At 39.1% G+C, this 27,146-nt stretch overlaps 1 protein-coding gene across 1 annotated transcript in view; it reads left to right on the top strand.

Annotated features, from left to right (window-relative positions):
* Positions 1-27,146, top strand: part of nell2a (neural EGFL like 2a) — a 112,556-nt gene that overhangs the window by 68,226 nt on the left and 17,184 nt on the right. Inside the window, exons 14-15 of the mRNA XM_084396311.1 lie at positions 13,477-13,599; positions 14,716-14,811. Of these exons, the coding sequence (XP_084252437.1) occupies positions 13,477-13,599; positions 14,716-14,811 (219 nt within the window). The remainder of the gene's footprint in view (positions 1-13,476; positions 13,600-14,715; positions 14,812-27,146) is intronic.

Genomic DNA, 27,146 nt, shown 5'->3' with positions numbered 1-27,146 from the left:
TGGACTATCATTGTTGGAATTATTTTATAGTGTTTACTGTTGCTCTTCCACTAATTGCCCAGCAGTTACAGAAAGTGTGTGCTTTTAGACGTCGTATATCATTTCGGTTTATGGATTATTGGGACTCCAGCACTTCCTGTTTCATTATAATACATCAAACTAATACATAGCCCAGCCAATTAGGTTCATTCAAGCACAGCGTCTCTCAGTTGTACATAAAAAAAAACTGCAGTATGATAAAGTTCAGGAGGCGTTTGGAGCCTTTGTGCACACAGAAAAATGTCTTTATTATGATAGTCCAGATTCATCTTTGTGCAACATGAAGTGCTCCATGTCCTTCAAGGTTTTAAACAGTCTCTGAAAATAAAAACAACATTTATAGTGCCGCACGCACTGTATCTCTCTCCTCCGTGGAATTATTGATCGACTGCGGTGGAGATTGTCCCAAAGCGCCGCTCTGTATTCTCACCAAAACTGATAAACACTTTCAGCGTTTAATTCCTTGCATCCCCCCAGAGATGAATATGAGAGTACAGATGGATTACATTCTATTGCACGGATCGATATTAAAATGTCTGTGAGATACAAGAGCCCGACATTCCCAGAATCCATCAGTTGGTGTGATTAAGTTGACTCCCTGCTGGAATGATTCTCTGGTCACAGTCAAGCGTTTGTCAGCCTCACGTCGACTTACTGTAATCACAGTCTCTGTGTGCACAGAGATACGAGACCCCTCGACGCTGTTGCTTATGAAAGTAAAAATCCATAAAGCGCCTTAGAAGCACACTGAGAATACATGCTCTTAATTGCAGGAAGATGCTTACCCAGAAAATGGTTTGTTGAGTCAGAGAGCAGAGACACATGCTTGTGCTTACCAAATGTCAGGACTTCTTGTTTGCATGAAAAATTATCCGTGGGGAGTGTTGGCAAGTTTTTGTATTTTTCTTTTTGCAGGAATACATACAGAAATTCTACAAAATACACATATCAACAAATTTTTTGCCCTTTCTCTCGTCCCCCCACTCTCCTCTCAGTTTGGAAAAAGTTGTGACAGTCACATTAGCAATTAGAGTTGCTGATCCTAACAATGATTGCAACACATTTATACCCTTGCAACCGCATATTAATGCCTTAGCAATCATCCAGAACACCCTATTAATGATATAGCAACACATTAACACCCTAGCAACCATCCAGACCACCCTATCAATGATATAGCAACACGTTAACACCCTAGCAATCATCCAGAACACCCAATTAATGATATAGCAACACATTAACACCCTAGCAACCACCCAGACCACCCTATCAATGATATAGCAACACGTCAATAACCTAGCATTGTTCTAGCAACCACCAAGAACACCCTAGCAATGAAACAGCAACATAATAATGCCCTTGTAAGCATTCAAAACAACAATATAGCAAGATGATCCCCATCAACCACATATCAATGCCCTAGCAACCACCCAGAATACCCTAGCAACGATATAGTAACATGCTGACAAGCACTTAAAGCTGCTATGTTTTTATTTCTGCACCTTTAGCAGCACTAAACAGAAGCGGCAGCCTGCTAGAGCATTGTGCCAAGAATTGAATCAAGGTCGCAGGGAATGTGTGGACAAATGTATCTTGAATGCACAATTAAATATTTTGGATAAAAGCATGTACCAAATGCATCATAAATAATGAACCCGTCTGATACTGGTCAGACAAACTGATATTCCTGTCCCAAAAAACACACCATTGACGGAATGGCTGCATCAGGACACTCAGGCAAACAGATTGCATGTAAATAAAATACTATTTTCCTAGTTTTGTGTTGCCAGGGTGTTTCATTATGTAAAAAGCTGCTTTGGAAGATATTCTGGGTATATTCACTCATCTGTATTGGTTTCTCTGTCCTTGCAGATTCTATTGTTGCAAAGCGAACTGGTGCCAGAATCCACTACGCTCTGCCAAGTTCTATGTTAACACCATCCACGATAATACTGCTTCCAGCTAAAGTCCTTAACTAGTTTAACCGATAATACAACTTCCAATTAAAGTCCTTAACTAGTTTGACCGATAACACAGCTTCCAACTAAAGTCCTTAACTAGTTTAACCGATAATACCGCTTCCAACTAAAGTCCTTAACTAGTTTGACCGATAACACCGCTTCCAACTAAAGTCCTTAACTAGTTTAACCGATAACACCGCTTCCAACTAAAGTCCTTAACTAGTTTAACCGATAACACCGCTTCCAACTAAAGTCCTTAACTAGTTTAACCAATAACACCGCTTCCAACTAAAGTCCTTAACCAGTTTAACCAATATCACCGCTTTCAACTAAAGTCCTTAACTAGTTTAACCGATAACACCGCTTCCAACTAAAGTCCTTAACTAGTTTAACCGATAACACCACTTCCGACCAAAGATCTTATCTAGTTTAATCGATAATACCGCTTCCAACCAAAGATCTTAACTAGTTTAACCGATAACACCGCTTCCAACCAAAGATCTTATCTAGTTTAATCGATAACACCGCTTCCAACTAAAGTCCTTAACTAGTTTAACCGATAATACCGCTTCCAACTAAAGTCCTTAACCAGTTTAACCAATAACACCGCTTCCAACTAAAGTCCTTAACTAGTTTAACCAATAACACCGCTTCCAACCAAAGGTCTTAACTAGTTTAACCGATAACACCGCTTCTAACTAAAGTCCTGAACTAGTTTAACCGATAACACCGCTTCCAACAAAAGATCTTAACTAGTTTAACCGATAACACCACTTCCAACTGAAGGTCTTATCTAGTTTAATCGATAACACAGCTTCCAACTAAAGTCCTTAACAAGTTTAACCGATAATACCGCTTCCAACTAAAGTCCTTAACCAGTTTGACCGATAACACCGCTTCCAACTAAAGTCCTGAACTAGTTTAACCGATAACACCGCTTCCAACAAAAGATCTTAACTAGTTTAACCGATAACATCGCTTCCAACCAATTTAACCGATAACATCGCTTCCAACCAAAGATCTTAACTAGTTCAACCAATAACACCGCTTCCAACTAGTTTAACCGATAACACCGCTTCCAACAAAAGATCTTAACTAGTTTAACCGATAACATCGCTTCCAACCAAAGGTCTTATCTAGTTTAATCGATAACACCGCTTCCAACTAAAGTCCTTAACTAGTTTAACCGATAATACCGCTTCCAACTAAAGTCCTTAACCAGTTTAACCAATAACACCGCTTCCAACTAAAGTCCTTAACTAGTTTAACCAATAACACCGCTTCCAACCAAAGGTCTTAACTAGTTTAACCGATAACACCGCTTCTAACTAAAGTCCTGAACTAGTTTAACCGATAACACCGCTTCCAACAAAAGATCTTAACTAGTTTAACCGATAACACCACTTCCAACTGAAGGTCTTATCTAGTTTAATCGATAACACAGCTTCCAACTAAAGTCCTTAACAAGTTTAACCGATAATACCGCTTCCAACTAAAGTCCTTAACCAGTTTGACCGATAACACCGCTTCCAACTAAAGTCCTGAACTAGTTTAACCGATAACACCGCTTCCAACAAAAGATCTTAACTAGTTTAACCGATAACATCGCTTCCAACCAATTTAACCGATAACATCGCTTCCAACCAAAGATCTTAACTAGTTCAACCAATAACACCGCTTCCAACTAGTTTAACCGATAACACCGCTTCCAACCAAAGGTCTTAACTAGTTTAACCGATAACATCGCTTCCAACCAAAGGTCTTATCTAGTTTAATCGATAACACCGCTTCCAACTAAAGTCCTTAACTAGTTTAACCGATAATACCGCTTCCAACTAAAGTCCTTAACCAGTTTGACCGATAACACCGCTTCCAACTAAAGTCCTGAACTAGTTTAACCGATAACACCGCTTCCAACAAAATATCTTAACTAGTTTAACCGATAACACCGCTTCCAACCAGTTTAACCGATAACATCGCTTCCAACCAGTTTAACCGATAACATCGCTTCCAACCAAAGATCTTAACTAGTTCAACCGATAACAATGCTTGCGACAAAAATCCTTAGCTAGTTTAACCGATAACCCTGGAGCAGCTGTAATTTCTAAGTAGTTTAACCAGAATAACTTCCAAGGTCAACCAGCATCAAAGCAGGAAAAACCATAACGTGAACTCAAGCTGTCAGCTCCAGCACAGCAAATCAAAAGCAAACAGATTGCAATTTCATTTGATGCATGTGAATAAAAGACTATTTTCCCTAGTTTTGTGTTGCCAGGGTGTTTCATTATGTAAAAAGCTGCTTTGGAAGATATTCTGGGAATATTCGTACGTCTGTATTGGTTTCTCTGTCCTTGCGGATTCTATTGTTTCAAGGCAAACTGGAGCCAGGCTCCACTTCTCTCTGCCAAGTTCTCCTCTGCTCGTCCCAGCGCTACTTTAATTTCATTCCCTTCTTTTTAAGCTCGACTTTATGAAAAACGAGAATATAAACCCAATGAGTACGTACGGTACAATGTATTCAAAGGCCGCCCGTATGTTTGGCTGCAAGCGTACAATTTTTAATGAGATGGATCCGCTCTCAACCCTCAAACGCAGAACATCTCATGTGTTGCAGCCTTGACGAGACTGCAAAATGAAGTTCCCTCGTAATAACGCCACAGGTGCTGTAATTAATAGCTCCAGCACTCCTGTTTGCTTAAGACGGGAACCCAAGAGAGAGGATTTCCTCGTCCTCAAAGACCGCACACAAACACACTTCACACACAGTTAATCCAGACCCGCGTCAACCCCGATAAGTCTAACGCTTTCTCCATAGAGAAGGTAATTAGTTGTGAAATGCCGAGCGCAGCAGTTTGTTCTTGGAAAAACTATATTGATAAATGTTTGATTGGTTGTGTGCAGATGGCCACTGGCTTTACAACTGAGCTTGCAGTTTCTGCTAACGGAGCGCTGACGCTCTAGCTGGAGTTACGAAGCGTTAAACAAACTCATCTGTTAGCTAGGCTTGAATCTGAAGTGTTTATGTACTTATAAACTGTACTAGTGATGAAGTCTGTGATTATCGAAATGAACAGTGTCCGTTTAACAGCTGCATTTATGCATTTGGCAGATGCTTTTTGTCTGAAGCGACTTATGTTGCATTCAGTTAATCACTGGTGTTGCTGACATTTACATTTTCAATTCAATTCATATTTATTTGTATAGCGCTTTTCACAATACAGATCGTTTCAAAGCAGCTTTACAGAAAATGCATGAGTCCACATTACAATTTAGAGTGATCTGATATCAGAGGAAACTGTCTAAGTTATGCATTTCAGAAATGTACATATACAAAATCACAGTTAGTGAAAAATGTATTAATTTAAGCAATGCAATAATTTAATGCAGAAACAATGAGATAATTGAAGTAATGAAAACTTGTTTGTTAACAAATGATTATGACATTTAGAAAAATGTAGCATTGGCGCATCATACACTCTTTCTCCTGCTCAAATGTCGGTCTTTCATTGAGACTTTCAGAAGACTAAATGACAATCTGCAAAAAAACTATGTTCTCCCTCAGTCCGTGCATCAAATTGATATCCTGAAATCAGATACATAAAGTCATAAAATGATAATTTACTGTACTCTTCCTCATGTTGTTCCAAACCTGTGTGACTTTCTTTCTGCTGTGAAACACAAAAGAAGATGTTTTTTATAAACTTTAATTTGGGTGAACTGTTCCTTTAAGCAAAAGTCTTTTCTTGCACTCCATTTAATCTCATTGCTGTCTAGTAGAAACAAGAGATGTTCTTTCCTCTCCTCTGTGTGTGTGTGTGTGTGTGTGTGTGTGTGTGTGTGTGTGTGTGTGTGTTTGTGGCCCTCGAGTGTTTCCAATGCACCCAACGATTAGCCCCGTAATCTCTGGCTCTGTTATTAGTCTTCCCTGCGGAGTGTAAGAAAGGTGTTATCTGAGATAGCAGAATCGGCTGACTCCACACCGGTGTGTGTGTGTGTCCATTCTTCACTTCCGTGGATTAGAAAGGACCAATTCAAAGTAGCCGCTGGCAGTTCTGTACCACAAGTCCATTCTTCTGGCCTGTATCTCGCCTCATACATATCCCGACTCCTGGATTCTGTTCATTCCCGCAGAGAAGTCGTGGACAGAGGCCTCCACCATCTCTCCGTGTGAATGTGGTTTTGTCTGGGCAGCGGCAGCCGGATTATGGGAAATGAAAACCCTCATTTTTTAGTTTAAGAGCTGTGCTGCATCGGCCGTGACTTCACCTTTTGATTGAACGCGTTTCATTCAGACCCAAATTTCACACCCTTTGAGGTGAATAAAAACTAGCATCACTTATCGTTGGAGGGGAATCTTTATAACCGAACGTTTTGCTGCTTTCATGGGGTTAAATGAAGGTTAGAGACTCGTAGAGCGGCTCACGCAAATCATAAAGATCCATTTAACATCCTGCGCTGCCAAAAAATCGGCAGTATTTTTGTCTCGTTTTCAGTCAAATATATTCCAGAGATATATAAATAAACATGATTTATTTATCATATTTTTTTGTTGGATTATTTATTTGCATTTATTTATTTAAAATATTTTTGTAACTAAATATATAGCAAACTGTTGTTAGATATTAAGACTTGTTTTCAAATATTATATCTTGAATTCAGTTTTCTTTTTCTAAGCCTTTTGGCAAATGCATAAATCTCACAACAGTTTATTAGATTTATGCTCAAAACAAGAAAAAACAACTAGTTGCCAAAAGGGGAAACAAAACAAACTTAATTCAAGATATATTGTCATTTTACGAGCTCTTTTAATACATTTTTTTTAATGGGTTTAATTTTCAACTTCAATTCAGTTTGTAATTTTAATACCTCAACCTAAACTTATTTCAGTTAGTTGCTAAGGCAACATTTCTAATTTTAATTTAATATTTTTTTTCTCATCTAATTTTTATAATTTTATATTTTCATTCAGTTTCATTCTTTTTTTCAGTTAACAGAAATATTTTTAAATATTACATTTTTTGTTGACGATAACACTTCCAACAGTTCATAACTAGTTTGACCGATAACAAGGCTTCCAGCAAAAGTTCTTAACTAGTTTAACTGATAACATCGCTTCCAGCAAAAGTTCTTAACTAGTTTAACCGATAACACCGCTTCCAACAAACGTCCTTAACTAGTTTAACCGATAACAAGGCTTCCAGCAAAAGTTCTTAACTAGTTTAACCGATAACACCGCTTCCAACAAACGTCCTTAACTAGTTTAACCGATAACAAGGCTTCCAGCAAAAGTTCTTAACTAGTTTAACCGATAACACCGCTTCCAACAAACGTCCTTAACTAGTTTAACCGATAACAAGGCTTCCATCAAAAGTTCTTAACTAGTTTAACCGATAACAAGGCTTCCAGCAAAAGTTCTTAACTAGTTTAACCGATAACACCGCTTCCAGCAAAAGTTCTTAACTAGTTTAACCAATAACATCGCTTCCAACAAAAGTTCTTAACTAGTTTGGCCGATAACATCGCTTCCAGCAAAAGTTCTTAACTAGTTTAACCGATAACAAGGCTTCCAGCAAAAGTTCTTAACTAGTTTAACCGATAACACCGCTTCCAGCAAAAGTTCTTAACTAGTTTAACCAATAACATCGCTTCCAACAAAAGTTCTTAACTAGTTTGGCCGATAACATCGCTTCCAGCAAAAGTTCTTAACTAGTTTAACCGATAACACCGCTTCCAGCAAAAGTTCTTAACTAGTTTGGCCGATAACACCGCTTCCAGCAAAAGTTCTTAACTAGTTTGGCCGATAACACCGCTTCCAGCAAAAGTTCTTAACTAGTTTAACCAATAACATCGCTTCCAACAAAAGTTCTTAACTAGTTTGGCCGATAACATCGCTTCCAACAAAAGTCCTTAACTAATTAAACCGATAACATCGCTTTCCCCCAAAAAATTGTATCAATGGTACCATACCATAGAATGGTAGTCAATGGGGCCCGAGATCTGTTTGGTTACCAACATTCTTCAAAATATCTTCCTTAGTATTCAGCAGAACAAAGACATTTATAATGTTTGGAACAACTTGAGGGTGAGTAAACGAGGACAGAATTTTATTTTATTTTATTTTATTGAACTATCCCTTTAACTAGCTTAACCAATAACACCATAGCGGCTGTAATTCCTAACTAGTTTAACTGGAATAACTAGGTCAACCAGCATGAAAGCAGAATAAGCCATAATATGAAATCATGCTGTCAGCTCCAGCACAGCAAATCAAAAGCCATTTGAAGGCCTGATTGACATTTCCCGAACTCAACCTTCATTTGCGGCGTCTTTTCATGAAACGTCCCTACGTGAGGCTTTTCAGTGCGTTTGAAAGTGCAGGACGTGTTTTTGAGGCATCATCAGTAATTGCAGAGTCTGATAAATGCGAAGCGGCTGTAATTCTTATTTTGTTCTCCTCCATTTTAAGCCGGGTGGCCCCCTGCTGGCTCGCCACATCTTTAAAACGCCAATCACGTCGCCCTGACACTTTTGTGCATGACATAACAGAGCAGACGACGACTTCAGCTTGTGAGCGTGCAACCCATGCAGACGTCTTCAGATGGGCTTTCTTCTGCATAAAGCTCACGTTTGCTGCCGATTTCACCGCCCTGCATCATATTTTCTACATGAAGTTCTGATTTTGGGATGCTGATTCAAATAATAGTGTTTTGCTTTAGCTCGTCTCTTTCTCACAAAACATGATGTGCATTTTGTAGCATTTTTGCTTTTGACAAGCATTTAGGGTGAAGATGTCTCATTTAATCACTTAATCAACAGAAAAATTCTGATTGAAAAAGACATGATTCTCTGAGTCAGATCACAACTATCTGTTCAATTCTCAGGCCATTTTCACATGTTTGACATTATTTTATTTAATCCTGATTTCAAGGCCGGTGACAGCAGAAAAGACATGTTTTCTGCTACATCTGTGTTTTACTACATCCACTTTGAAACAGAGAAGTACAGACTTTGTGAAAAAAGCTTAAGAACTTGTGCTCATGTAGAGTTCTTTGACATTAAATTGAGTATTTTGAACATATTTTACATTCCTTTGCAGATTGCTGCAAATGAACTGATCACTGTTTTTGTCATTAAAACTCTTGACTGCTTTTGTTATTTGGATAAGTGCATTACAGCTGATATATACTTACACTACCAGTCAAAAGTTTTGGATCCGTAAGATTTTTAATGTTTTTAAAAGAAGTCTCTTCTGCTCACCAAGGCTGCATTTATTTGATAACAAAAATAATAAAAAAATAAAACAGAACAAAAAAACCTTAAAATAACTGTTTTCTATTTTAATATATTTTAAAATGTAATTTATTCCTGTGGTCAAAGCTGATTTTAATAGTGTTAAATGTTACAAAAACTTACTATTTCAGATAAATGCTGTTCTTATGAACTTTCTATTCATCAAAGAATCCTGAAATAAAAATATAAATAACTGTTTTCAACACTGATAATAATCATAAATGTTTATTGATCATCAAATCATCATATTAGAGTGATTTGTGAAGGATCATGTGACACTGAAGACTGGAGTAATGATGCTGAACATTCAGCTTTGATCACAGGAATAAATTACATTTTACTGTATATTCACATAGAAAACAGCTGATTTACATTGGAATAATATTTCACAATATTACTGTTTTTTTTTTTTTTTGGTGTATTTTTAACCAAATAAATGCAGCCTTGGTGATCAAAAGAGACTCCTTTTAAAAACATCAAAAATCTTTTGACTGGTAGTGTAATTTGAAAAATCTTCATTCTTATTTCGTGCAAAAACTGCATGTGACGGAAATACTGAGGAAGAGCATGATTTTTGCGCAGTCTCTGCACAGAGAACTGAGGTGTCCCTGGTGACCGCCTGTACATAATTGATTGTTTATCTGCCTGCTGCATGAATGACAGAAGCGCAGGAGTGTTTCCCGATGTGATCGTCCTGCAGGTGTGACGCCGGTGACCTTGAGATAATCCTCTCATCTGACATCTCAGTTCTGTGCCGCTCAGCATGGCTGTGATAGACAACAGCACAATGCATGTCTGGGCCTGTCTGCGTGTGTGTGTGTGTGTGTGTGTGTGTGTGTGTGTGTCTCTTAATGCAGTCTGCTGCATTCATCTCTTTGGGATTGAGACTGTCATTTCCAGTTTGCATGAAGAAACTCAAGACACTTGGTGAACGACATTGACGGGTTTCAGGCCGGATTCGAGATGAACAAAGTGTCGTTGTGCTCCTTTTGACAACAAATGCACTGCAGAAAACTATTTTTGTCTCATTTTTCAGTACAAATATCTAAACATTCTTAAATCAAGATACACTTACTTGAGACGCAAAATGTCTACAGATATTAAGTCTTGTTTACTGGAAAAAAATATCAAAATTAAGTGCTTGATAAAGCAACAAATATTTGCCAATGGAGTCAGAAAATGTTCAGAAGAGGTTTTGCTTCTTAAGTAAATGTGTCTTTATTTAAGAAAGTTTAGATATTTGTACTGGAAAACAAGACAGAAATACAGAGGAAGAACATTATTTTTAAATATTAATATAAGAGCTGAATTTATATTCTAAACATACTTTTTTAGACTCGAGAGGAAGTTCTAAAAGTTACAGTATGTTTGTAATATCGAACTCTTGCATCTCTTTTTTATGGTTTGACCACTTTAATAAATCTAAAGCAGGCATATGGGATGGCGATTTATTTATTCATGCGGTTCTTGGCTCTGCTGAATATAGTAATGATGGGAAATGTTGGCGGACCCTCTTTGACATGAAGCCAGTGTTCGTTTTCTTTCTGATTTTATATTAATTAGAGGAATTATGACAGCTCTGAAGGCATTTTATGCTATAAAAATATAATTTTCTATCACACCTGTGAGAAGCTTCCGCACAGGGTCTAAAATTAACACTCGCCAAGAGCTAAATGTCAATAAAAACCGCAAGATAATATGAGGTTTAGATAGAAATATATGAGGGTATTCTGTTGCAAATTATGGTAGTGATTTAAATTAGATATACAAACATCTACTGAGATGAATCTGATGAACTTTACCTCTTCTTCATGTGTCTTGGGAGCCTGGATTTACCTTCAGCCTAAAAACACATCAATACATAAATAAAAATTGCAGCCTTTTCTTTTCATACAGTCCCTGTAAAAAAAAAAAAAAAGATTGAATGAATGAATAAATACATAAGCAAACAATTAAGTGATAATTGCATACTTTTCTTGTCACACTGAATAAATAAAAAATGAAAAGAAAACAAATAAATTAACAAATTAAAATAATTAAAATAAAATAAGGTTTCACGGACAGTACATAATCCATTATTGACCGGCAAAAACTACATTTTGGACCCTGGTTTCACATGATTTTCTGTGCAGTTTTGAGGGTAATTTCATTAATCCTATTTCAATATAAATTTTATAAGCACAAGAATCTCAGTTCTTACTCTCTGAAGACCCGTTCATATAAACAAACCTTGAAACAGGAGTCTCTCAATGTGAGGCCGATCATTGAAAAGACACTTCTGACCAATTGATGTTTCATGTAAAAGCATATGGATTTACTTTTATGGACAATGAATGATTGATTATATCAGTACTAATTGCTTTTAAAAGTCAATGATTTTTTTAAGTGTCATTTTTCCATCAGCAAGTCTAGTGATGACATGTAAAGGTTTATAGTTGGTCTATATCCAGATGCATGGACCACAATGTTTTCTAATAGAAATAATTATTTATGTTTTCAAATCATATATGTGAGAAATGTAAAGATGTGAAATACTCAAGGAAAACGGCGTACCAGCACTGTGTTTCCTCCCTGAATCACATGCACACGGCCTGTAATTATTCCCTTATTTGTGTTTATTTCCGCCGGGAGTGTGTTTGCTGGAGGATTTTATGAAATCTCAGCCGATCTCAGAGATGAATGTATCCCACAATCCCTCATGGATACAGATCTCAGTGTCCGCTCAAGGTCAGTTAGGAAAGAAGGAAAGAGTCACGTCTGCAGATTTCTGCCATCTTCAGCTCGTGCGGAAAAATATTTAATGAAAAATTACAGATTTTATCCTTAAGAAACTGATTGGATGGCGAAAAGCATCTCTATATAAAGATGGTTTGATCCCAGCTAACAGGAAACGTTCAGACATGGTTCTCTTAAAGTTATGATTAAACGAGTAACATTGTTCATGGAGCGTATTTCTGAAATGCTGTACGTTAGTAACATTAACAATGTTCTCATAATGTGTGCAAAATTATAAATTGAAATGTTCCCTTAATGTTTTCTCTAACGAATACAACACTTAAAAAAACGGAATGCTTCGAACATTATGAAAGGGAATGTATGGAAGCATTTTTCCACCCTGGAATAAAAAAAAGAGAAAAAGGTCATTGTGACTTTCTATCTCACAATTCTGACTTTTTTTTTTCTTGGAACTGTGAGATAGAAACTCGTATTTGGGAATTCCCAGATAAAAACGTGCAATTCTGACTTTATATTTGCGAGTTTTGATATAAAATCGGTATTGCGAAAAAATTAAGTCAGAAATGCGAGATATAAAATTGCAATTGAGAGTTACAGTCAAAATTTCAGATATAAACTCGTAATTCTGGCTTTATATTTGCGAGTTTTGATATTAATGCGAAAAAATTTACTCAGAATTGCGAGAGATAAAGTCAGAATGGCAAGTTTATATTTCGCAATTCTGACTTTATATTTGCGAATTTTGATAAAAATCGGTATTGCGAAAAAATTAGATCAGAATTGCCAGATATAAACTTGCAATTGAGAGTTACAAAGTCTAAATTCTGAGATTAAAAACGTGAAATTCTAACTTCATATTTGCACATTTGAAATTCTTTCGAATTTTGATATAAACTTGGAATTGCAAAAAAAAATTACGTCAAAATTGCACTAAATAAAGTCAGAATTACGAGAATTATAAAATCAGAATTGCGAGAAATAAAATTGCATTTGAGAGTTAGTCAAATTTCAGATATAAACTCGTAATTCTGGCTTTATATTTGCGAGTTTTGATAAACTCAGAATGGCAAGTTTATATTTTGCAATTCAGATTTTTTTCTCAGAATTGCAAAATTCTGAGAGAAAAGTCAGTACCTTTTTTTTTTTTTTTACCATAGGAAAGTTAGCAGAACGTTTTGAGAACACATTTTTCTAAGCTGTGATGTCATCAGCTGAAAAAGAAAGACATTATTTTCTTCAAAATAACCCGGCTGATGAGTGAGTTATGATCTGATCTCTGATTTCCCCATCTAGAGCACGATGAGTGTGTCCGGGCAGCACAGCTGCAATGAATACACACTCACTCACACACACACACACACACACACACACACACACACACACACACACACACACACACACACACACACACACTCACAGTTATGATCTGATCTCTGATCTTCCTCTCTAGAGCACGATGAGTGTGTGTCCGGGCAGCACAGCTGCGATGAAAACGCTCTGTGTTTCAACACCGTTGGCGGCCACAGCTGCTCCTGCAAACCCGGATACACCGGCAACGGCACCACCTGCAGAGGTGAGACAGTCTTCCATCTGCCACCTCACCCAGTCACGTGACCCATCTCACTTTCACCCCGTCACATGACCCGTCTCACTCTCACCCCAGTCACGTGACCCGTCTCACTCTCACCCCGTCACATGACCCGTCTCACTCTCACCCCAGTCACGTGACCCGTCTCACTTTCACCCCGTCACATTACCCGTCTCACTCTCACCCCAGTCACGTGACCCGTCTCACTTTCACCCCGTCACATGACCCGTCTCACTCTCACCCCGTCACATGACCCGTCTCACTCTCACCCGGTCACGTGACCCTTCTCACTCTCACCCCGTCACGACCCGTCACATGACCCGTCTCACCCCATCACGTGACCCTTCTCACTCTCACCCCGTCACATGACCCGTCTCACCCCATCACGTGACCCGTCTCACTTTCACCCCAGTCACGGGACCCGTCTCACTCTCACCCCAGTCACGTGACCCGTCTCACTCTCACCCCGTCACATGACCCGTCTCACTCTCACTCCATCACGTGACCCGTCTCACTCTCACCCCAGTCACGTGACCCGTCTCACTCTCACCCCAGTCACGTGACCCGTCTCACTCTCACCCCAGTCACGTAACCCGTCTCACTTTCACCCCGTCACATGACCTGTTTCACTCTCATCCCGTCACATGACCCGTCTCACTCTCACCCCGGTCACGTGACCCGTCTCACTCTCACCCCAGTCATGTGACCCGTCTCACTTTCACCCCGTCACATGACCCGTTTCACTCTCACCCCGTCAAATGACCCGTCTCACTCTCACCCCGGTCACGTGACCCGTTTCACTCTCATCCCGTCACATGACCCTTCTCACACGGTCACATGACCTGTCCCACCCCGTCACGTGACCCGTCTCACTCTCATCCCGTCACATGACCTGTCTCACTCCGTCACGTCACCCGTCTCACTCTCATCCAGTCACATGACCCGTATCACCTGGTCACATTACCCGTCTCACCCCGTCACATGACCCGTCTCACTCTCACCCCGTCACATGACCCGACTCACCCCATCACATGGCCCGTCTCACTCTCACCCCGTCACAAGACCTGTCTCACCTGTGTGTGTCCTCTCTCTGACCCTCAGCGCTCTGTGACGGACGCTGTCTCAACGGTGGCTCCTGCGTGTCTCCGAACATCTGTGTGTGTCCGCAGGGCTTCAGCGGGCAGAACTGCGAGATTGGTAAGATTCACTCCTAACGCCTCTTTCTGAACTGCAGTGCTTTCCAGCGCCTCTCTCAGCTCCTCCAGCTCGGCTGAGGACTCTTTCATCTTGTTACGAACAAAGCGTGAGTGTGTAAATTGCAGTTTTGAAGACGAGTGCTTGATTGCGGCTGTTTGCTGTGGGAGGAAGAGTGAAGCTGAACTATATCGTAGTAATAGTGTATATAGTTACTTTTGCTAGAAAATCAACAAGAAGTGTTCTCTCTATAAACACACACACACGCGCAGACACACACACTCACACTTAAAAAACACACACGCAGAGACACACACACACACACACACACACACACACACACACACACACACACACACACACACACACACTCTCACTCACTCACTCACATGCTCACACGCACACACTTACCATAGCCTATATATATATATATACACAGACATATATATTAGGGCTGGGTATTGACAAATTTCACAATTCGATTCGATTTCGATTCACAAGCTTGCAATTCGATTCGATTTCGATTACGATTCGATTCGATTCAATATTGATTATTTTGGATATCAGGTACAATACATGGCAAATTTTCTCAAGGAAAACAAATCTCTTCACTAATGCTGTAAACTATGGGAGTCAGTGGTAGCCTATAGGCTTCATTAGCCTACTATAATATTGAAGGTAAAAATTAACAGATTTTTATACAAACACTTAAAAATACACTTATTTATTTTTATAATAATAAAGTTATATGAAATTATATACAAATTTAAATGGTGGCTGTCATAAAAAACTTTCCAGATTGATTCAAACATGCATTAAATATTGAAGAACATTAAAAATGATAATGAATATGTAATATGGTGCATATATTTAACAAAATGCTCCTCTCTAGAGTTAATTTTTCTAGCTGACTAACGAGTTTATGGCCACTGGATATGGTTTTTCTGAGGTAAATGTGACGTTACATATTGTTTACTAACGTCTTTTCCACGGTTGAAACACTGATTGAGCGATTCCATGTCACATGATACGGACTTCGATAAGTTGTACTCTATCTTTAACACACTTTCAGATGCTCGTTCATGTTTATTTCGCCCGGTAACTGGTGTTATTAAGGCGGAAGAGAAGATCATGTGCTCTCCGCGCTGCTGCTTCTCTTAAGCTGAGCTGCGCCAGAACAATCTCACGCCACAGCGGCCAAAACAGTATTTATGTTTTTGAATTTCGTAAGAAAATGGACGTAATATGAAATCTGAGACTTTGTTTCATATCAATAGTAACAAAGCACAACGATTATTGCGATTTATTGGATGGGATGCGCTACAATGTTCCATTAATTCATCAACTGAAAACAGGATGACTAATCGATTCTTGGGATTTAAGAATCGATATGGTTTCGTAAAAATGAGAATCGATTAAAATCGAGAAATCGATATTTTTTTACCCAGCCCTAATATATTAGTGCTGGGCAATGATTAAATCGCATCTAAAATAGAAGTTTGTGTTTACATAATATATGTGTGTGTCCTGTGTATAATTAATTTGAATCTGTAAATACACACACATGCCTGTGTATATTTAAGAAAATTTGTTATTTATATCTAAAATATTTATAATTACACATAATATAAATGATGTATAAATATATATATATAGTATATAGATACAAATATTTCTTACACATATATATATATATATATATATATATATATATATATATGTTTGTGTATGTATGTATGTATATATATATATATATATATATATATATATATATATATATGTATGTATATATATATATATATATGTATGTATATATATATACACATGTATATATATATATATATATATATTGTATATATATATATATATATATATATAGTGTATATATATATATATATACATATATATATATATTATATATATATTATTCTCTATTTTTGTCTAATCCTAATTACAAATGAAAAGTTGTAGTTTGTGATGTTGCTCAGCATCAACTAAACAATCAGCTTAACCTGTGTTATATCTAATAGCATGTTCTTCCTCATCTAGACTAGTTTGAGCTGGTCTTCCCTTTATATACTTGCTCTTCTTCTGTTTAAAAAAAATATGATTATGTCTCCTGTACACACACTTGTTTGTCTCGTCTTAATTTAGGCCTCAAGCTTTGTTTAGTTTACTAAATAGAGCATCAGTTCCTCCTACAGCTAAAGGGAAACGCATCCACCATCTGTGCGTTGATCATGTCTGTGAAACAGAGTCATCTTTGTTTCTCGTTCCCTCACACCCGCCGTCGGCTCGCGTTTGTTTACCGGTTCTGTTGTTATTGAGCCCCTGGGTGAGACCACAGCTCTCCGTCGCTCTACTTCTGAGCTGGATGGAGACAGATTACATGTTTTAATGAAAACACGAGACGAAACTCTCAGCGGAAACGTGCAGCGACTTTTGCTTTGTGTCGTAGATTAGCATTGTGTTTTGATGCGCTAGTCCCGCGTGAGCAATTTCCAGCAGATGTTGCCTGTTTCTGGACGGTTTCACACAGCAGACGAACCGAACAAATCCAATGAGACACACAGCGCACGTCTCAACCCATCGATCCCCATATAAAGGGCATTTTTACGAGATGCCCTCGCTCTGGCCTTTGATTAAAATCAAATGGCTTTTCTTTCAGAATTTTCTGTTCGCTTTCTCCTAGAGGATACAAGATGGAATGAAGCGGATGAGTTAGTTTTTTTTCTCCCACATTGATGTTGGAATCGTATTTAACAATTTTTCACAAACCACCAGAGACCCTTGAAGCAAAAGGTCTTACAAAGTTCATGTAACCGAACTGTTTCATAAAATCAAACCACGAGAGGTTATATTGTTATATTGTGAATATTGTCATGTCAACTCTATTAAGCCATGAGACACAGCAAGGAAGTAACAGTAAAATAAATTGCAAATAATAGAAATCGTAATATTCTGTAAAATTTACACATTTTAACTACAAAAGCAAAGTTTGTCAATACAAATGTTTTGAAAGCCTAGTCTAAAAAAAAGTTTAAAAGCTTTGAACTTTGCAGACAGACAGACAGTTAGATATATAGATGGATAGATGGATAGATAGACAGATAGATAGATAGATAGATAGATAGATAGATAGATAGATAGATAGATAGATAGATAGATAGATAGATAGATAGATAGATAGATAGAATAGCAATGTCTTTTCTGTTAACCAAATACTTTTTAACCCCCCCTCCACCAAACAACCCCACACCATAACCCCCCCTCCACCAAACAACCCCACACCATCCACCAAACAACCCCACACCATAACCCCCCCTCCACAAAACAACCCCACACCATAACCCCCCTCCACAAAACAACCCCACACCATAACCCCCCTCCACCAAACAACCCCACACCATAACCTCCCCTCCAGCAAACAACCCCACACCATAACCCCCCTCCACCAAACAACCCCACACCATAACCTCCCCTCCAGCAAACAACCCCACACCATAACCCCCCTCCACAAAACAACCCCACACCATAACCCCCCTCCACCAAACAACCCCACACCATAACCTCCCCTCCAGCAAACAACCCCACACCATAACCCCCCTCCACCAAACAACCCCACACCATAACCTCCCCTCCAGCAAACAACCCCACACCATAACCCCCCCTCCACCAAACAACCCCACACCATAACCCCCCTCCACCAAACAACCCCACACCATAACCTCCCCTCCAGCAAACAACCCCACACCATAACCCCCCCTCCACCAAACAACCCCACACCATAACCCCCCCTCCACCAAACAACCCCACACCATAACCCCCCCTCCACCAAACAACCCCACACCATAACCCCCCCTCCACCAAACAACCACACACCATAACCCCCCCTCCACCAAACAACCCCACACCATAACCCCCCCTCCACCAAACAACCACACACCATAACCCCCCCTCCACCAAACAACCCCACACCATAACCCCCCTCCCCCAAACAACCCCACACCATAACCCCCCTCCCCCAAACAACCACACACCATAACCCCCCTCCACCAAACAACCCCCCTCCCCCAAACAACCCCACACCATAACCCCCCCTCCACCAAACAACCCCACACCATAACCCCCCCTCCACCAAACAACCCCACACCATAACCCCCCTCCACCAAACAACCACACACCATAACCCCCCTCCACCAAACAACCCCCCTCCCCCAAACAACCCCACACCATAACCCCCCCTCCACCAAACAACCACACACCATAACCCCCCCTCCACCAAACAACCCCACACCATAACCCCCCTCCCCCAAACAACCCCACACCATAACCCCCCCTCCACCAAACAACCCCACACCATAACCCCCCTCCCCCAAACAACCCCACACCATAACCCCCCCTCCCCCAAACAACCCCACACCATAACCCCCCCTCCACCAAACAACCCCACACCATAACCCCCCTCCACCAAACAACCCCACACCATAACCCCCCCTCCACCAAACAACCCCACACCATAACCCCCCCTCCCCCAAACAACCACACACCATAACCCCCCTCCACCAAACAACCCCCCTCCCCCAAACAACCCCACACCATAACCCCCCCTCCACCAAACAACCACACACCATAACCCCCCCTCCACCAAACAACCCCACACCATAACCCCCCTCCCCCAAACAACCCCACACCATAACCCCCCCTCCACCAAACAACCCCACACCATAACCCCCCCTCCACCAAACAACCCCACACCATAACCCCCCTCCACCAAACAACCCCACACCATAACCCCCCCTCCACCAAACACCACACCATAACACCACACCTCCCCCAAACAACCCCACACCATAACCCCCCCTCCACCAAACAACCCCACACCATAACCCCCCCTCCACCAAACAACCCCACACCATAACCCCCCTCAACCAAACAACCCCACACCATAACCCCCCCTCCACCAAACTTTACACTTGGCACAATGCAGTCAGGCCAGTGCCGTTCTTCAGGCCAAATACTTTTGCCAATGGATAGATAGATGGATAGATGGATAGATAGATAGATAGATAGATAGATAGATAGATAGATAGATAGATAGATAGATAGATAGATAGATAGATAGATAGATAGATAGATAGATAGACAAACAGATTTATAGACGTCAAATGTATTAATGCATTACATGTCGCATTACATGTGTGCTGTTCTACTCAGTAAATCCAGTTTGTGTTTTGATGGTCATTGATGGTCTTCATCGTGTGTCAGGACTGAAGAGGCAGCTCTGACTGTAATTTTGTCGACATGATGTCTGCCATTTTCCTCGTCCTGCTGTTTGTCTAGTAAAGTGTCTGTTGGAAAAGAAGCATTTTTGATTCCCGCTGGGCAGCCTGAAGCCTCAGCCGTCAAATGATCTAATAAAGCAGCAGAAACGCAGAATAAATGAGCTGGTGCTGTTGAACTGAAGCTGGAGCAGGTTTACGAATGAAAGCGCGCTAGTTTGATCTTCACCTGGAGGCCTGATGTTATTTTTATTCTGCTCAAGCTTCAATCAACGTGGTTATGAATCAAACGGCATGAAAATGCAGCGAATAACAGACAAACACACTCACAGCTTCACAGGAGCCAGTGAATTCATGCAGACATTTGCAAAACCTTCTAATGCTGCATCCGAAATGAAAAGGAACCTCATGAATGAGTGATTTCAATGGGGTAAAACTCATAGTGAAGGACATCAAACTCAGGAGTATTTTCAACCTGTAAGCTCAAAAATACATAGACAGATTTTTTAATTAGATGCAAGATGACATCATCAACATCAAAATAGATACTGTAAATCTATTCACCATTGTTTAAAAGTTTGGGGGTCTGAAGGTTTTTGAAAGATATAACGTCTTTACTGTCGCTTTTGGTCAATTTAACGTGTCCATGCGGAGTAAATTATTCATTTCTTTCCAAAAACTCCTTTCATAGAGACTTTCTAATGCAGATACGGACGTTCACTTGCATCCGAGTTTCAGCTTTGAGGAAAATATCACGGCATAAACAAACAAGAATAAACAGAATCATCAAAGCCAGTCGAGAATGAGAAAACAATCATCAACAAAAGGCAAGATGAAGAAACAGCTTTCATAAAGGTATTCAAAGGAAGAGGAGAAACAAACATTTACTTAACAAAACAGTTAATAGAGCAAGTTTAGAAAGTTTCTATGGTGGAAAATAGTCAATTAAAGAGTATAAATCTCTCTAAATAGACAAAATAGTAAGTTCAGCTAGTTTTATGTTTTCTCCGTCATTGATCCGCTGTTTCTGACGCATTTTCTGAGCATCTACAAACCTTCGTCAACCTCAAATGAACTAGAATCTTCCCTTACATAACTGTTCGATCAATATACATTATAATCAGTTGCATATCACACGGCTCGAGATGCAAAAGGGTTTCCTCAGATAACCGGGACGCTCAAGTCTTCAGAAGCTCAATGCTTTATACTCTACGTCTCCTCTGGAGCCACCGAGAGCAACTCACGAGCCTCAAAGAGAATCACACTCTCCCAAATACAAGAGGCGGTGTGTGTGTGTGTGTTTGGGGCTCTGGGATACGACTGAACATGAAAATGCTTTCACTCGCCTGCTCTCTTGTCCTCTTCTCTGGCTTTTACGAATCCTCTCGAGACCATCTGACAATCTAGCCGAGCAGAGAAAGACACAGGCATGATATGGAGGATGATCTGAGGGAAAGTTCACTGAAAACCTATAGAAGAAATCATGCACAGAAAGAAAGGACACGTGATTAGCATGCATGCTAAGTGTCGCTGCACCTCGATGATGTAATCGCGTCCCTATAGATGCTGCAGAGATGCAGAGGATGCATTATTTACACAATCACACACATGCAATCACAGACTACACCACCACGCTACTTGCATTATTCACAATGCTCATAATCGCAAACAAATCACACACTTGCATGTACAAGCAATCACAGATATAAATGCACATTGTATATGCATTATTCACATGCACACACAAAAATCACAAGTGCAGATTATACAAACATGATTATACAAACATCATTCACAATGCACACAAACCACATGCATGCACACACAAACAAATCATGCACATATGCACATTAAATCCCAAGTACTTGTGCACATCAAACAAACATGCTAAACGGCATTCCTTATTCACAAAACACATGAATATAACAAATATATATACAAATATATGTGCATTATTCACAATGCACACAACAAATCACACCTGTACACACAAAAAAAAAATCACGAGGGCAGATTGTACAAACATTATTCACAATGCACACAAACCACGTACTGTATGTACACACAATCACACAAATATGCGCACAAAAATATGTGCACATTAAACAAACATACTACATACATTATTCACAAAACACACTTGCATTTACATGCAATCACAGATACAATGTGCTTTTATATGTGCATGATTCACTATGCACACGTGCAAACACACAAATCACATGTGCACATGTACAAACAGGCTGTATGCATTATTCACAATGCACACAAACCATATGCATGCACACAACAAAAAAAGCACAAAAAAGCACACAAAGTACTTGTGCACATCAAACAAACATATATGCATTATTCACAAACACATGCATGCACAAAAAATTACAAGTGCATATTATTCACAATACACTCAAACAAGCATTGACACACAAACAAATTACACACGTACTTGTGCACATCAAACAAATATATATGCATTATTCACAAACACATGCATGCACAAAAAATTACAAGTGCATATTATTCACAATACACAAACAAATCACACACATATGCACACAAAATCACTAGTACTTGTGCGCATTAAACAAACATGCTACATGCATTATTCACAAACACATGAATCACAAACAATTCACACACTTGCATGTACATGCAATCACAGATACAAGTTCACATTTATGTGCATTATTCACAATGCACACAACTCACATGCATGCAAAGAAATTACAACATGTTCGTATAAGTAACTGTATTATTTAAAGTGCCCCTATTATGCTATTTTAAAGTTTCCTAATGTTGTTGTGGAGTCTCCTACAACAGGTTTACATTCATCAAAGGTAAAAAAAAAAAAACTTTAATTTCCTCATGATACACATTTGCACATCACCTCATTTTCAATGATTCTCAAATGACTCGTCAGATGAATCAATTTCTCTAAATCCCTCCTTTCTGCGAGCTACTCTGCTCTGATTGGCCAGACAGCTCAGTCTGTTGTGATTGGCCTACCCTGTCCAGCGTGCGCAAAAACAAAACCGCCCGTTGCCATAACAACGTCAGCTGTTCTGAGGCTTCCAACACTGTAAACTAAACACAGTAACGAACAATGACGTCGATTTGACCATATCAATGCGAGCGCGAGTCCGATGATGAAACACTAGAAGAACTAACGCTAGTTATTCAACCCGAACCTCCATCAGGACGACTCCAGCAGGACTCAGTGTTTCTCAGTGATACGCTACTCAGTTTGAGGGACATTATATGAGATGTTGTAACTGTAATTCCTCATCATCAGCATATACAAGTGCATGTCCATCAACAAACCAATTATTTTACTTGTACTAATTTATTTACCGAGTATTTTTCTAATATATTGCGGTGAACACATGGAAACTGTATGTATCAATAACAGTGCATGTATGCAATGTATACATTAGCCGAGCTCTTGCGTGAATGATCTGATGTAACATAAACGATGGTAAAACAAATATTTCCTCAGAGTAGTGAGAACGACAGACGATCTGCATTAATAGACACAGTTTTAGGTAATAGTGGTCCACAACTGATTAGCAGAAGTATTTCAGTAAGACAGTGATAGCGTGAGTTAGCCGGTTAGCAGGAGACCTACACAATATAAAACTCAAAACTCAGTATTTTGAACACTATCTTTCAAGAGCAAGCGGTTTGCGAGTCCTGTATTGAACTCAGAGATTTGAGAAGCAGTCGTCAGTGAAATAAAGGGAACACAGCAAAAGTTTAGGATTATACTGCTGTGATACCGTGGTAAAGATGAACTTTAAGCACTGATTCTCCACATGCTCGTCCTTGGGCAGTGAAAACACTGGCTTTACCTTCACATTATAGAGCACAGCGTCTCCTGGACATGATGCTCTCCAGTGTCCACAGGGATCAGCTGCCGGTTTGAGGTTCGAGTTTTCCCTGGTGTCTGCGCGCAATATGCTAATGTTTCGTCTTGACGTCACAACGAAACGGCTTATGACTCGTTTGAAAAACTATTCATTTCACTGACTCAGAGTCGACTCTTACTTTTGAAAGACAATAACATTATATACGGTGCACTTTCAGATTTAAAACTTTGCAGGATGTTTTCATTCACTGAGAGCTGTGTTACACACACTACATGAAAGATCATTTTCAAAAATCCATATTAGCGGCATTTTTAAAGGATTTCTAAATATTTAAATTGGAAAACAAGACTAATTTAAAACTCATCAAGATGTGATCTTTTAAAAAAAATTGTGAGCAACATGTGTAACATAAATCTGGAAGCACTTTAACACTGTAGAACATCTCAAGTCAAGTCACAAATTCAACACCACCGTCTCATAAAGTCACTGTACAGTGCAGCACTGAGAACGAGAGGAAAGACACCTCCATTTCTTCTTGCTTTCATTCTGTCCTCGATGCTCTTCTGTGTTGTTTAATTAAAACAGTGAGGGCACAAACCCCGACAGACGTCACATGATCACATCACATGATCACACTGACATCACATGATCACATCACATGATCACACTGACATCACATGATCACATCACATGATCACATCACATGATCACACTGACATCACATGATCACACTGACATCACATGATCACACTGACATCATTAAACCTGTGGTGTGTTTGCGCCACTGAAGCTCTCCGTCGCCGGCATATTTATATCTGTATAAAGTGTATTATTGCAGTAGATACACATACAGTCAAACCAAAAATGATTCAGACACCAGATATAATTGTTGATATTGTTTCACTAGTGTGATCAGGGCACTATAATTAATTTATGTAAGTGAGGAGAGCAGAATAAAGTAAACTGTGACATATTATACCCAATAATTCTTCATACAGTGACTACCAGTAACATTTGGGGCCATAAATGATCCAGACACTTTGAGCTGATCATGTTTTGCTGAAGTGTGTTTTCTTTAATTGCTAATGCTCTTTTTACACACAGACTGAACAAAATGAAGCATTGCTTGGTTACTGGTTGAGCTAAACTGGTATTATCTAATTGTGTAGTTAAATTTAACAGCTGACAGATATTCAACATAATTCATGTGTGAGACAGTCTAACAGAAGGACGGACTAAACCAGTCAAATATCAACTGAGTTCTGCTCATATTTTATTACCGTTTTCTAAACTATAGCGAATAAACTGTGATAATGTGAGAAATGTTGAAGCTGTCTGAATAAATGTTGGTTTGACTCTTGATCTGAAGTTCAGGAGGAGCTTGTACATCTAGACCTGTCAGTCATATTTCAAAGATATTGTAGTCAAACGCTGACTGTGATAGTGTTCCTCAAACACAGGCTGTGTCAGTGGGAATGATGTGGATTTCATCAGTTCAGTGTTTCGATGAGTCCAGGAGGGATTTACGGTATTTGTTGCTCATTAGAAGGTCATTCTGCTGTCAGCCGTTGCTCACCAACAAACATTTCATTCCCGCTGCGACGCTTGGTTTGTTCCGGCTTCTCGTCCGCTGAGGTCTTTCTTTCTTTAACGCCCCGAGCGAGAAATGAAGCCGTTGTCTGCCGGTAAATACCGGCCAGTTTAAATTTCACATCTTGTTACTTTTTCACTTTGATGTCGTAATTCTGAAGATTGGATTGTAATGTTGCATGAAGTCATTGTGTTCAGAGTGGATTCTGCTGTACTGGAACAAGATTTTCCCCAGGAGAAACACACACACAGAGAGAGAGAGAGAGAGAGAGAGAGAGAGAGAGAGAGAGAGAGAGAGAGAGAGAGAGAGAGAGAGAGAGAGAGAGAGCAGGAACATCCACATGTCAGATACTGTGTATACTCTTACAGAAATTGTTGTAATTATACAGAGGTGTCAAGTAACGAAGTACAAATACTTCGTTACCTTACTTAAGTAGAAATTTGGGATATCTATACTTTACTGGAGTAATTATTTTTCTGACGACTTTTTACTTCTACTCCTTACATTTTCACGCAATTATCTGTACTTTCTACTCCTTACATTTTAAAAATAGCCTCGTTACTCCTATTTAATTTCGGCTTGTTTTCATTCCGGCTTGTCGTCGTTAAAAAAAATTTGGCCAATTACACAAACTGTTTAGATCTGAGTCTCGCCTCCTGAATACACATCGCTAAACTGATTGGCGTTGTGTTTTCTTTCTAACTTGTGAGAGGCTGTAGTCACATTTGGTTGTGCAAAGCGCCAAAACTCCGCCGAAGCCTAGATGCGGTAAGCGAGGGAGAAATCGGGGCAAATCGCGTCAAATATTGATTTAGAGAGAGAGAATTTTTTCTTACATTACTTTTACTTTTATACTTTAAGTAGTTTTGAAACAAGTACTTTTATACTTTTACTTGAGTAAAAAGCTTGAGTTGATACTTCTACTTCTACAGAAGTATTTTTAAACCCTAGTATCTATACTTCTACCTGAGTAATGAATGTGAATACTTTTGACACCTCTGTAATTATATAATCTAACAGTCAAAAGTTTGGGATGGGTAAGATTTTTAATGTTTTTAAAAGAAGACTCTCCTGCTCACCAAGGCAGCATTTATTTGATAAAAAAAAAAAAAAAAAAACAGTAATATTGTTAAACATTATGACAATTTAAAATAACTTTTCTATTTTAATATATAGTAAAATGTTATTTATTCCTGTGATCAAAGCTGAATGTTCAGCATCATTACTCCAGTCTTCAGTGTCACATGATCCTTCAGAAATCACTCTAGTATGATGAATTGATGTTGGAAACAGTTATTTATATTTTTATTTCAGGATTCTTTGATGAATATAAAGTTCAAAAGAACAGCATTTATCTGAAATATAATCTTGTGTAACATTATAAATGTCTTTACTGTAATTTTTGATCAGTTTAACTCCTCCTTGATGAATAAAAGTATTTATTTTATTTCTTTCCCCCAAAAATAAAATAATAAATTCTTTCTGACCCCAAACTCTTGAACGGTCGTGTTTAATGTTACAAAAGCTTCTATTTCAGATAAATGCTGTTCTTATGAACTTTATATTCATCAAATAATCCTGAAATAAAAATATAAATAA

This window comes from Rutilus rutilus, assembly GCF_951802725.1.
Source record: "Rutilus rutilus genome assembly, chromosome: 23".
NCBI classification, from domain to species: Eukaryota; Metazoa; Chordata; class Actinopteri; order Cypriniformes; family Leuciscidae; genus Rutilus; species Rutilus rutilus.
Note: the sequence above shows the minus strand (reverse complement) of the source record. Positions and strands in the feature narration are given on the sequence as shown.